General features: G+C 49.0%; 1 protein-coding gene across 1 annotated transcript in view; it reads left to right on the top strand.

The window, feature by feature from the left end:
* PXDC1 (PX domain containing 1) overlaps positions 1–3,789 on the top strand; it is a 30,190-nt gene extending 26,401 nt beyond the window's left edge. The window contains exon 5 of the mRNA XM_040645013.1: positions 2,582–3,789. Within this exon, the coding sequence (XP_040500947.1) occupies positions 2,582–2,699 (118 nt within the window). The 3' untranslated portion in view covers positions 2,700–3,789. The remainder of the gene's footprint in view (positions 1–2,581) is intronic.
* The last annotated feature ends 9,447 nt before the right edge of the window (positions 3,790–13,236 follow it).

Below are 13,236 nucleotides of genomic sequence, written 5' to 3'. Positions count from 1 at the left end.
GGGGGGGGGGGCTTTTCTGGTGTCAGGCCGAAGAGGCCGTCCTGCACCTGGCCAGATTTGACAAGTAAGTTGAACTGTGAATAGTTTTGCTGAGGAGAGAAGCACACAGAGAGAAAACAAGGGTGGTAACGGAACCCCACAGCTTTGCATGGACAGGGATGACACACCTTAGCATGGGGCCCCCTGACTCCAGGATGCCTGAGGCAGGAAACTGAGCAAGAAACACCTCCGTGATCCCACAGAGGCTTAACAAAGAAACGTCTGCTTCGGAGCGGCTCAGGGGAGCGTTTAGAGGGAATTCCTGAGGCGGGCTTGCCAGGGTTTTGTCTGGGTGGCTGATGTCGGCCGCTGGCTGTCTCTCAGGACCCATCTGTTTGAACACTCCACGGGGCTGTCAGGCGGGTGATGGGGATGGATGATGGGGACGGGAGGTCACAGAGAGATGACATTGGAGGAACAAGGCTTTGCTGCCCTGCCACAGCCGTCCTCAGTGTACCTGAGGGTGACCGTTTGGCCCTGACACTGTGAATTCAGTGCTATCAAGCCTGCCGTTAGGACATGTGTCATGCAGCCAAACAGGCAGTGTCCACGCTTCTGGGGCAGGGAAGTTCCAGAACCCAGGAGCAGACCGCACTGCACTCAGGGAACAGGGGTGTGAGTCAGCAGGCCAGTGGGGCCTCTGGTGATGACCCTGGTTGGCTGGAGTGGTTGCCGTGCTCCCAGGAAATTCACCCAGGACTGAGGCGAGCCCTTCCCTCTCTCCTCACAGGTTAGAAGCAGAGGTATTTGCCAGGCCTGCTGAGGGCCACTGGGGACTGATGAGGCCACTGGACTCAGCCTGGTGACTCATTTTCCCCAGCGTCCCAGCTTCCCCTCCCTCCCTGGGTTCTCAGGGTCATCTGATCTCAGGGCAGGAGGTGTAGGAAAATGTCTGGGCAGGGCTGGATCTTGGCCCTGTCCCTCACCTGGCTGAGCCTTTTCCTGCATCCAACAGTCCTCTTTTAATTCATTCCAATGTTGGTTTCCGGGAAGAGAGCACATCCTGTAATAAAGTCGGAGAGCTGGTCTTTCCTGCCTGAGACTTGCTGCCTCGGGGGCTGTGCACACGTGTGTCGGCAGCTAGATCTTTCTCCGCCGCCTCGAGCTACCGGGGCGGGCAGTGTGGGCAGGAGGAGCCGGCCCTGAGCCCTGAGCCCTGAGCCCCTGCCCCTGCGATGGATGAGGGGAGGCCCTGCATATCGCCACACTCACCCCTCACTGTGGAGGTAGAGGAAAACGTGCCTCTGCGGCCTTTTCTGTCTGATTTCAAACCTCCTCCACTTTTAACTTCCAGCTTAGACTGAAAGGAAGTGAGCCCATTGTGGGGGTCAGCAGGGTGCTGCAAGCAGCGCTCTGTGTGCAGGGGCTGGGCCTTTTCTCTACCCCCCATGCGGGTCCCGTGTCATGGCTGAGTTCGTGCTCTTCCTGGTCACGCCCGACCCTTCCAGATACAGTGGACCAGTTAGCGACGCCTTCCAGTGCCAGGAATCACCGCAGGGACACACTGTGCACTGTGGGCTCCGCGGGGCCCTTCCTGCTGGGAGAGCCCCTGAGAGCAGGGGGGGAGCCCGCCTCCTCCCACCGCTGCCCCGCCCCCGCTTTGTTGGGACTGATCCTCAGTTGAGGAAAATGGAGAAAGCACAGCAGCATCTCTGTGTCCCTTCCTGGGGAGAATGTCCTTCAGGCACTTGTTGCTCTGTTTTAAAAATCTGGAGTCTCTTTTTCTAGCTTAGGAGGCCATGTCTGGGTTAGACAGGGAGTGAAAATGGTTTCAGTTCCTCGGGGAATGAGGTTCAGGAAGGCATTAGTCACCATATGTTGGGAGAACATATTCTTCCCCAGCACTTCCTGCCTGCCCCCCCCCCACGTAAACCCCCAACTTGAGTACACCGCCCCCCAGAAGGAAGCCTCCCTCCATGACCTGCCCCAGCCCCACACCCAGATCCTCTCTGGACCGGTGCTTTCAGTCCCCTAAGTCACTGGCACACGTGTCCCATGGATGTGCTCAGGGGTGAGCTTGTGACCACGGTGGCTTTTCCCATTCGTCTGTGCTGTTGTCTGTGGGGCGCTGCACGGGGTGGGCTCCGGTTCCCACAAACTGGCTCCCTGCCTTGCTTCTGGCCGTGTCCCAGAGCTTGACACAGAGTGATCCCTGGACAGAGAAAAACAGTCACTCTGTGAACGAGCGAATGAATGAATGCCTCGGTAAATACTGGGTCATGAATACGACAGCAGTGTCTAAGGCAGCGACAACCAGGGCTGTCCCGGTCTTTAGAGAAGGGTCCATTTCGCCTCCTTCATTTGTCACCATGGTTCTTCCCACTCTTCCTAAGCCGGCATTGAGAAGACCGTGCCCGTCGGTCCGATGAGCCTGTGCCTCATGAGGAGCCTCGTGGAAAGCCCTTCCACAGTATTTGGCGTTGACCCCTAAGCACCCTCCTGCCAATGACCTTCTACCCTTTTTTCCTCCACTTCGGTGGGTGTGGGGGCAGGGCGGTCAGTGAGCCAGCCCCAGCCCTCACCTCTGAACTTTCCTTTTCAGGTTTGAGAATGGTGGTGAATTTACCTCAGAGCTGGAGGATGGCGATGACCCAGCAGCTTATGTCACCAACCTATCCTATTACCACCTGGTCCCCTTCGAGACGGACATTTTGGACTGAGTCTCTGGTGGGTCCCCACCTCCCCCGGCCCTTGACTGCTGGTTCTGCCCCGGCTGCAGGGGCCCCACTGCTGCCCCAGGCTGGGGTCGGGGGGTGTCTCTGTGGTGACGGTGCCCGGGAGCCCTGGGTGTCCTGCCAGTGGAGCAGTGGAGCTTTCTGGAGTGAGGGCCGACCCCAAGGTCTCCCGCAAGCAGGAGCCAGGTCCCCGGGGCCCCGCATGGCCTGCTGCTTCTCTGCTCAACGCCACCAGCCCGTCTCTGCCTGCCTGGGACTCACTCCCCACCCGTGTGTGGGAGAGCCACAAGTGCCTGCAGGACACGCAGATGCCAGGACAGACACCCAGGGCCTGGCACTTCCTCCTTTTGCTGTGACTGCTTCCTGGGGAGGAGCCCTCCCCCTGGTGCAGTGCCCCGCATGGCCGCCCGGCCACCCCTGACTCCCCACCATTCTCTCACACGACAAGCGCGCACAGCATGGCCTGGGAGGTGGCCGGGAGTTGCCGCGGTCTGGACGACACGGGCAGGGAACGTTAGGTAATCCAGGATTTCCCTGGGAACCAGGATGTGTGGCTTTCATTTCTGTTTTTCCTCTTCTATCCGGAAACTGGGTCCGGTGTCAGCCGGAGGGGCTCTTCACAGAAGGTTCATTGTGAATGGCGAGTGTTGGCTACGGAGACGGGAAATCCTTGACCATCAGGTGCCCGCGAGCGGGGACTGAGAAGTACTGATTCTCCTCCAGAGGAAAGTGTTCCTGCCTGGCCCGCCAGCATCTCTAAAGCCCTTCAGCCTGGGGTAGTCGTGCTGTAACCCCCCTGGGCTGCGGGAGGTTCACCTCTCCTGCTGTTTACCGAGCTCTCAGTGACGTCATTGCCGTATTAACCTGCAAGGGGGGGACCAACAGGAAAGCACCGAGTCCCCCTTTGCCCCTTGCAGGGGCGGCAGGTGGGTCCGGGTTCTGTGTGCTTATCTCCTCATGGTGTCTACTAACGACCAACATTTGCTAATGTAAATAATAGTAAATTATTGAGAATCCTAATTCTTTTACAGTCTGTTTTTTAATCTATTTTAATTAAATAAAGTGTATTACTCTACTCCTGGATTTAGGATGTTTGGTGTGTAAAGGTATGACTCTTTTTATTCCTGGCTGCCTCAGGGCTGGCCCCGAGCCCTCTGATCTCACGGTTATTTAGGAAACGTGTTCTGTTCTCACCCTGGGGAATAATCTGTCCAAACTGAAAAGTGAACAAACAGCTTGTGTTTTGTGATTTTTGTTTTTCTGACTTGGGATTGCCCCCCTTCTCCATGTTCCTCTTGGCAGCCCCAGGAAGCCTCCTCGGTGACCCGACCGCCCAGCATATGGGATTTCCACGGGCTCCACGTTTCCCTTCTGCTTTACAGCTGTGCTCCCCTGCACACATCCTGCTTGCAAATAGGCGACTGGGTGGCCGATGGGGGTTGGCCAGTTGCCTTTCTTCTCTTGCGGGGTAAATTCAGTTCTTTACAAGGATAGGCTCCTTGCCTAGCAGTTAAGATTAGAATCAATCACCATGTTTAGTTATTCACCGTCTGTCTCAGTTGTTGATCCTCGGGATCCCTGTTCCCCAGAGGTGCTTCCCCCTCGCTGCCCAGCAGCGGGCCGGGCTCCTCTGCTTACTTGGACCGTAGTTCCCCAATGGGGCCCAACGCTGGCTCTGCAAGCCTCTTCACTGTTCCCAATCAGTGCACCGTGAGATTTCTCAACTAGGGGTCAGAGGTTTGGATATTTGTTTTCCTTTGAAGCACATCAGAGCATTCTCTGGTTTCCATTTTTTTTTTCCTGGAAAAACACAGGGTAGGCTCATTCTTCATGGTCTGACATTTGAAAGAATCTGAAGTACGGGTAAATGTTTCTTTAAGTGCACTGGTAATTGGTCGCTAGCACTTAGCATCCCTGTGGGGAGGCCAGTGTGGAGTGGTGGGGACTGGAGCAAACACAGAGCTCGTGCACTGTGCGTTTAGCAGACTGTTCCAGTGGTTGTGTGGGCCCAAGGTGGCCAGTCCGCCCAGGTTTTCAATAGGAGCTGGAAATGTGACTTTTTATGTGAAACATTCCAATTTTGAAGTGCTACAAAAAACACCAGTGACAAGAAAGTTTTCCAAGTAAAAGAATGAGGAAGTTTCAGCCTCTAAACCATTGTCAGTTCAGAGAATCAATACCAGACGAGTTCAAGTTCACGTGGGAAATGTGCACTCTTGCCCACACATTTCTCCAGAGACTGCTTTAGAACAAGCAGCCTCTCTGTTTCCTCTGTGACATGTCCCTCGTGCTGCCCTGGCAACCAGGGGGCCCTTGGCAGTGGTGGCCTGGACACTCCCCTTTGTTACTGAATCGTGTCAGGAAACCCATTTACTCCACTAGATAGGCCCCTGCGAAGGGGTATGCAGTTAAAACAATTTTTTGGCAAATCAAATGAAAGTCACTTACATTTCGTATTCAAAAGGAACCTTCAGCAAGTGCTAATTTTAGGCAGGGGGATCATGTGCTCTTTGTGCTGTAAGTAGATGCTGTGTTTCACGGATGAGGTTTGCTCGAAAGAAAGATGCACAGTGAGGGCACGATCTCGGTCTGCCCTCTGACGAGCCGTAGAATTGACCTGCTGGGCAGTCAGCATCCTTGCTGTGGGACAGCAGACGGGCACAAGCTACCCGGTAATTGAGCAGACTGGGGGCTCATTAATAAGCACACGGTTCTCACAGATAGAACGTTCACTAATAGAAATACATGCAGGGTGCTGGCAGCCAAACTGCCCCGAGCTGTGTGTCCTAACCTTGGCCACTTTCTCCTCCTGGGGATCGAGTGCATTCTTCATTTAAGAGGGCATTCTGTCAAATTACAAGCATTTTTATTGCAGGTGAAATTTCTTTTTTTTTTTTAATTTTATGTATTTATTTGACAGAGAGAGAGACAGCCAGCGAGAGAGGGAACACAAGCAGGGGGAGTGGGAGAGGAAGAAGCAGGCTACCAGCAGAGGAGCCTGATGCGGGGCTCGATCCCAGAATGCTGGGATCACGCCCTGAGCTGAAGGCAGACGCTTAACGACTGAGCCACCCAGGCGCCCCCGGCAGGTGAAATTTCTGACCCATGTTGGGTGCTAAAGTACTTCTTGCACACCAGTTTCTCTAGGTGTGTGCTGTTTTCACGTGTAGATTCTATGATTAGGGGGCACGGGCATGGCAAGGCCGACAGATCAGATGACTGCCGCTGAAAAGATAGTTTGTTACTCACAGACCCCCAAGAGGAGGGAGACACACCACCGGCAGGGCCACATGGGGAAACATCAGGGCTGGTCAGGAGGCAGAGAGAGAGGGGGTGGGGATGCTGTGGGCAAGAGCCTTTATTGTGATTTCTACAGAAAGGAACAGGCGAGGCAGGGTGAGCAGGTTTCAGATTGTCAAGGTTGAATAATTTCAGGGGTTCTGGGGGCACTGGGGCTGCCCCTAGGTGTCTGATACCTGTCCTTGGGGTGATTAGGTCACGTGGACAGTGGCCCGAAGTATGAGAGCCCATAAAGGAGGTGGTGGGGATGTGGGCTCTGTGCTGGGTGGTCTGGATATAAAAGGTGGGCTCAAAGGCAAGTTGTTCACTATTTCTAGAAATTGGCTAATCCTGAGAGGGGTAGTCCCTCCAACATAAGCGAGACCCCAAGATGTCTAAGCATCAAATATAGAAACTGGAAGATGTAGTTATTACACAAATTAATCCCTATGAGTCCTTAGTCTACAAAGGGATCTGATTTTATCCCCTGCTGAGGACATAGAGGAAACCAAAAATGTGACATAACTTTATGCCCCATGCAAAAATCTTCCAACAGGTACAAGGCTCTACATAGATACAGATGTTTCTTTTTCTTAATTTGAAAGGGTAATATATCCCTGTGGTGCAAAACGCAAAATGATTTAAAGGGCTTTGCACAGAAAGTATTGTTCCCATTTCTGTCCCCATCCTATCCTCCCTAACACTGATTAGTTTCTAGCATAGACTTGTAATATTTCTTTATGAAAATACCAAACAAATATGAATATCTATATATATTTAGACAACAGAAGAATTCTTCTGAAGTCTATATAACTTAGCATTCATGGTCATTATCAACGTGTCTTGAAGCACTTCAGAAGTCGGTGGTCTGCTCAAACGTGGTTAAGTTTTATCTCTCATCAGAGTCTGAATAACTAAAGGATTTGGCGGGTACGCAGTGTATCATATCTTAGACACGCTTAATTTTATTAGATTCCTGAGCAAAGTGTTAGAATTTCTATTATTTGTTCCTGTCTGTTTTGGGGCTGGGGTGAAGATAGGGGTGGTAGGAGGTGGCAGAGGGTTGTGAATTTGCCATAAACTAAGGGCTGTTCTTGGTCTTAAGATAGTAAATCCTGAGAGCAAATTTTTCTTCTGTGGGCATATTCACATTAACAATCTTGAGGCAGATGTCTAAACACAAAAATGCCTGACCGTTTATTTATTTACAATAGAAACAACTGATCCAGAAATCAGAATCCTAAGAAGTTATGACTGGCCAATACATTCACTCCTGGCAAGTGGGAAAAGTTGAATTAACAATCGAAAGCTTGTTCATGAATATGGAAATTAGAAGAGAAGAGATTAATTAGATTAAATACTACTGGAAATATCATTGGTACCAGGGCTTTAGAGTTCTATGGAAGGCATTTTGACACCACACAAAGTCAACACATGAACAGTTTTTAAAAGTGACTGTTCTGTGTTTTTTCTCATTTGTCTATGGACAAGTGAAAATCTGTCATGCACAAACCATGAGATTATTGGAAACCCCAGCGTTGAATGAAGAGACAATAGAGATGACCTCACCAATGGAAAAACCAAGCAGTAACATCTCCAAAGTCAGGATGGCCTTGCCTATAGGCAGATGTGACTCAACTATTCAGGTTGGGTTATGGGAAGGCAGACCCCCCCCTTCTTGGTCCCACAGCATCCTTGCTCAGTAGGGAAACTTCTCCAGGAAGAGTTTGCTGGTGGGAGAATGGGGCACATAAGGTTTCATCCTTTATGTTCTTTTGGATGGAACAATTATGGCTTCCTACTGGACCAAACACTCAGAGTTCGCTGGGTTGGTCAAGATTTCTCCATCGGGTGGTGGCTGGTGGGCACTGAACAAGTTTACTTCTGCCATAATCCAGACACGTCTTATGGTCAAGTCTTGGGATCCATTCTTCTAAGGAGAATTCGCATACTTTAGTTCTAATCAATCATTAATTTTGTAGTATAACTCACAATGGCAACCTTTTATTATTATTTGATTTTTAGTTTGGGGCCAGCTATTGTTAGCACATGGGACAAAATTCAATATAATACAAAGTGGTGCTCCTTGAAAAACAAGTTCCTGCTCATTCTTATGCCCCAGCTACCCTAGGGACAAACATTATAACCAGTTTCTTGGGTCCACTCCAGAAGTATATACAAATGTGTATATTTTTTTAATGTATGCCCTTGGCTTTTTTACTTAATAATTTAGTTTGGAGATTAGTAAAGTTACCTCATTCTTTCTACCTATATGCATTTATTTAGCTAAGCCACATTTTCCTTTTTCTTTTATTTCCCTGTGATACTTTCTCTGTTTCTATTTCTTTTTTAATTTTGTAAGTATGTAAACCATTTAATATTTCAAAATATTATCAGTCCATTCACCCATTCATTATTTGGTCAAGAAATACTTACCAAGTGCCCACTGGGTACCACTGTTCTAGATTCTAGGGATATAGCAGTGAACAATGAAGCTTATTTCTAGTGAAGGGGGCCAATGATAGACAAAATAAGTGAATTATACAGCATGTGAGATGGTAACCTGGAGGACTTGGAGAAAAATCAGCAGGGGTGAAGAGCTTCAGGCTGGTTGAGGGTGGCCAGGCCAGGTACCTGCAAAGGTGATATCTGAATAAAGATGAGGGAGCAAACCATATGGACATCTTGGGGGTGACATGAGGGCCTGATAGGCCATTGTAAAGTATTGGCTTTCCTGTGGGATGGAACCCCTGGGGGAATTTGAATGGAAGAGTAATAGGATATGATGTAGATAACGGTCGTTCTGGCTGTTGGGTGGAGAATTGACCTGAGGGGCCAGAGTAAAAGTGGGGAGACTAGTCAAGAGGTGTTGCAGTAATCCAGGGGGAGATGATGGTAAACCATTGTGGTAACATTGGAAGTAGGAAGCAGTGGTTGGGTTGGCCATTGGGTATGAGAGGAAAGGACTCAAGAGTGACTGCAAGATTTTGAGCCCAAACAACCATATCATTTGCTTTCCCTCAACTGAAATGCCAAAGGTAGAGCAGGTTTTGGAAAGGAAGAGCAGGAAATGATTTGGACATGTTAAATTTGAGATGACTAATACTCGGATTTAAAGTTCAGGAACTAGAGCAGATCTGAGGGTGGAGATTTGGGGATTACCAAAAGAAAAGATAAACTATTTAAAGCCATGGGACTGGATTTGATCACCACACGAGTGGGTGTAGACAGAAAAAAGTCTTGGAGACTGTGCCCTGAGAGCTAGAGAGAAGACAACAAACCAGCAAAGGAGAATGAGAAGGGCCAGTGAGGTAAGAGAGAAACCAAGAGTACATGGAGTCCTGGAAGCTAAGCAGAGACAGTATTTCAGGAACAGAAAAGGATCAAGTGCGTTTGATACTCCTGATAATGAAGGACGGTGAAGACGGAGAAAAGAACATTGGATTTTAGCGCAGTGGAGGTCACTGCTGACCTTGGCAAGAGCAGTTTTGGTGGAATAATGAGAGCAAAAACCTGATTGGAATAAAAAGATACACAGTAAAAATCTTCCTCCCTGTTTCCCCCATATGCCATTTCTCCCAACCCCCTTCCCCCAGCCAGGTAACCAGTTTCATTGTTCGTTATTTGCAGATCAGGAATTTTTAGACAAATATAAGCATACGTGTGTGTGTGTGTATATATCTATATATATTTTGTTTGTTTTGTTTTGTTTTCCTATTCACTTTTTTACACAAAAGGTAGCATACTATGCATACTTCTCTACACCATGGTTTTTTACTTAACAAGCTACACGGAGCATCTTTATTGATCCATTCTGAAGAACTTCCTCATCCTTGGCTGGCATCTGCACAACATTTCATCATGCTCGAACCATTGTACAGAGACAGGCGCATTGTTTCCGATCTTCGGTTATGACAAACAATATTGCAGAGAATAATCTTTTACAGTGCACTTGTAGGTAGATCTGCAGAGCTATTCCCCCAAAGTGAGCCGTCTGTGTTACGGGGTACATTGACTTATAATTTGGTAGACATTGGCAAATTGTCCTCCGTTGGAGCCAGACCACTTTGCACACCCACCAACAATGCGTGTGAATATAGCTAGGCCTCTACTGATGGAAAATGAGATTGCTTCAGATATTTGGTCATTGCAACATAAGCAGCAAAGGCATACCTGAACATATAAGATTTCTCATGATTAAGAATGTATTTGTAGAATAAGGCCTTATTGACTATAGAAGTATTTTTATACGTGAGAGATATGTAGCAGTTTTTTGTTTCTTTTGTTTCTAAATGAAATTAAATGTTTTTAAAGGAAATGAGCCTTTGTATCACTCAGTTTTTGCTGCATATCACAAGCTCCAAACTCAGTGAGTGAAGAGCTGTTTATTTAGCTCCCAGTTCTGTGGGTCGGCAACGTGTCCGGGGATTCACTGGGTGGTTCTGCTGGTTGGGACAAGTCTTGGCTGACCTGGGCTGGGCTCTCTGTGGGAGAGCTGGTACAGGACAGCTCCTGGTGTGACTCATCATCCTTGCTCCGCGTGCTCTCTTCTCCTCCACCTGGCCAGCGTAGGCTTTTTCACATGGGAACCCAGGATTCCAGGGGCAGAAAGAGGGCAAGCCCCAATGTGCAAGTGCTTTTCAAGTCTGCTCCCATCACATTCGTTACTGTCCACTGGCTTGAGCCCAGAGTCAGTGTAGGAAGATGCGATCAATGACATGGGTACAGGGAGATCTGAACAAGTTGGAGCCATTACTGCAGTGAATCCATGACATCTCTTAAAGGCCTAATCTTAATTCTCTGTTTTAAGTACTTGGGGTCACTCTAGTCCCTGTTACTGATCAAGCCAGGGTGGGAAACACATGAGTTATGGTCTCCAAGTCCTTGACTGAGTCTGAAATATAGTTTCAGGTCTAGAATATGAGCTTTTTCCCTCTGAAGTTCATTTCCTCTGAGGAGAGATTTAGTGGGAGTGAGACCCAGGTGCAAGACTGCTACCCAATGTGGGATGCACTTCATTTTTGTGGTTTTGAAAATACATTTTTATTTTCTGAACACTTTGTTTTTCTTCACTCAAAAGGAGCTTGATGACCAGGTATCCGTCTGGCATCCCACGCAACCCAGCAGGAAGGGTTTGACTTTTGCTGATTTCAGCTGATAATGTGTTTAAATGCAAACACGCAACATCCAAACTAAGGCTTGCGGAAATGCACTGCAAGGGTTGGATGATTGGGTTAAAAGTTCCCCAGTGACTTGAAATGTTGACTCATTGAGAATAGTCTGATTGACCCTTATCCTCCACCCAATTTATTTATTTATTTATTTTCATTTCCTGTATGGTGTTGACTTGATTAAGTCAGCCCAGGAGCCTCCTTGTTTTAGAGAAGTCTGCAATAAAATCCATGAACTTAGTCCTCTGAGAGTTTAGGCAGACAGCTGACAATGACTTGCCAATCCCTGAGGCATGCAGGTTGATGAGACCTGACTATTGGCATCCACACTCAGGCCTGGGAAACCACAGGAGGCCCCTGACAGGGGACAGGAGGAGGAGAAAGAGAAGTAACATCTGTTGGGCATCCATTGTGTCCCAGGCACCGCTCAACACACTGGATGTCCAAAGATGTGTAGGATGCCTGGTCCTGAGTAGACAGAGGCTAGCCCGTGAAAACATAGAACAGAGCATAGTATGAAGGAGGAAAAGGTGAAGGAGGAGATAAGTAAAAACAAAAAGAAGGACAAGAAAGAAAAAAAAAATTCCAGTAAAGCAAGGATAGCGAGAGGTGTAGATAGCCCAACTCCCTGGTAGGGCATTTGAAGGTTCTCCTTCACCATTGTAGACAGCGCCCTGACTCCTTCAGCCTCTGATTAGCGTCAAGACAGCGGTCACCTCACAGAACAGTCTGAGCTTTCCATCTGCCTTGATGAGGGGGCCGGATACACAGCGTCCATACCGGATGTGATCTTTATCCTTGAGTCTGGTTTGCACTCCCAGCTGGTGTTTGCGGGTTAGTGTCACAGGCCCAGGAACTCCTTGCTTTAGAAAGAGCCTCCGCTGGTGTGGGCTTGGTATGCACACGAGAGCTGAGCACCTTGACAATCTCAGGAACTCCTTCAGGGCCCCTTGGATCTGATTAAATGAGACCAGAGGCCCAGCGTGTCTTGCTCACCTCACCATCCGGGCTCTAGAAAGATGCCTCGTGTGCGGGAAGGCTCTAAACGGTGATGTGTTAAGAGAGCATGTCACTGTGGCCCAAACAGATTCACACTTTCTCCCCAAACACCTACAGTACCCTGGGGACTATTCATTCTCTCTGGGAATCTGGCTCCACTTGATCTTTGGTAGTCTGGGTGGGGTCAGGGCATACGGGCACGGTTTGTATCTGCCCCTCACCAGAAAGAATTTCTCCTCTCACTCACCAGAAAAAAAAAAAAAAAAGAAAGAAAAAAGAATGAGGAAGTATAAATCATACATTCTCTGTGTCTGGCTTCTCTGATACAGGAAAACAGTTGTGACTGGCACCCGAGGACAACGAAGGCCCTGGGTGTGCTCTCCTGGGGCTGTGGGTGATGGGTTCTTTGGCTGCTCGGGTCACTAGAAGCAATGTGGAAGTTCGGATTCCGAAGATCCCAGCTCATCCAGCAGGTAGCAGCTGGATACCGAGAGCTCCTCCCCACCAGCAGGTGGGCTGTGATCTGGGTGCCCCAGCCCCTGCCACATCGGCTTACCAGCAAGGCTACGCTTCAGTCTGGGCTTGCTGGGGCATCTAAGCACCTGACAGGGTGGGGTCTTTCCTGAATCCAGCTTGTTCTATGTGGAGCCCTGACAGCCTGCCTGTCTCCCACCAGGCACCCTGCTCCCACAGTTCTTGCTGCGGTTTGTGGCCTTCTCCATCCCCAAGGCCACGGTGTACCACCCTGTCTTCTGCCAATAGCAAACATCGCTTCACCATGAGTGGGGCTTCTGATTTCCAGTAAATTTATTGCATCATATGTTTTGTTGAAAGCCCAGCCCCCAACACACAGCCTAGAACCCACATAATCCATTCTCTGTTGCAGGCTCTGTCAGTGCGGTAAAAACGAGTTTTGGTGATGAATTGAATAGAGCGCTCCAAAGAAGTTCTATTTTCTCAAATCTTTTTTTGTTTAAAGATTTATATTTTGAGGGAGAGAGCGCGAGACCATGAGCAGGAGGGGCAGAGAGAGAGACAGAGAGAGAGAGAGAATCCCAAGCAGACTCCCCACT

This window comes from Ursus maritimus, unplaced genomic scaffold (genome assembly GCF_017311325.1).
Source record: "Ursus maritimus isolate PB19 unplaced genomic scaffold, ASM1731132v1 scaffold_30, whole genome shotgun sequence".
Taxonomy (NCBI): Eukaryota; Metazoa; Chordata; class Mammalia; order Carnivora; family Ursidae; genus Ursus; species Ursus maritimus.
Note: the sequence above shows the minus strand (reverse complement) of the source record. Positions and strands in the feature narration are given on the sequence as shown.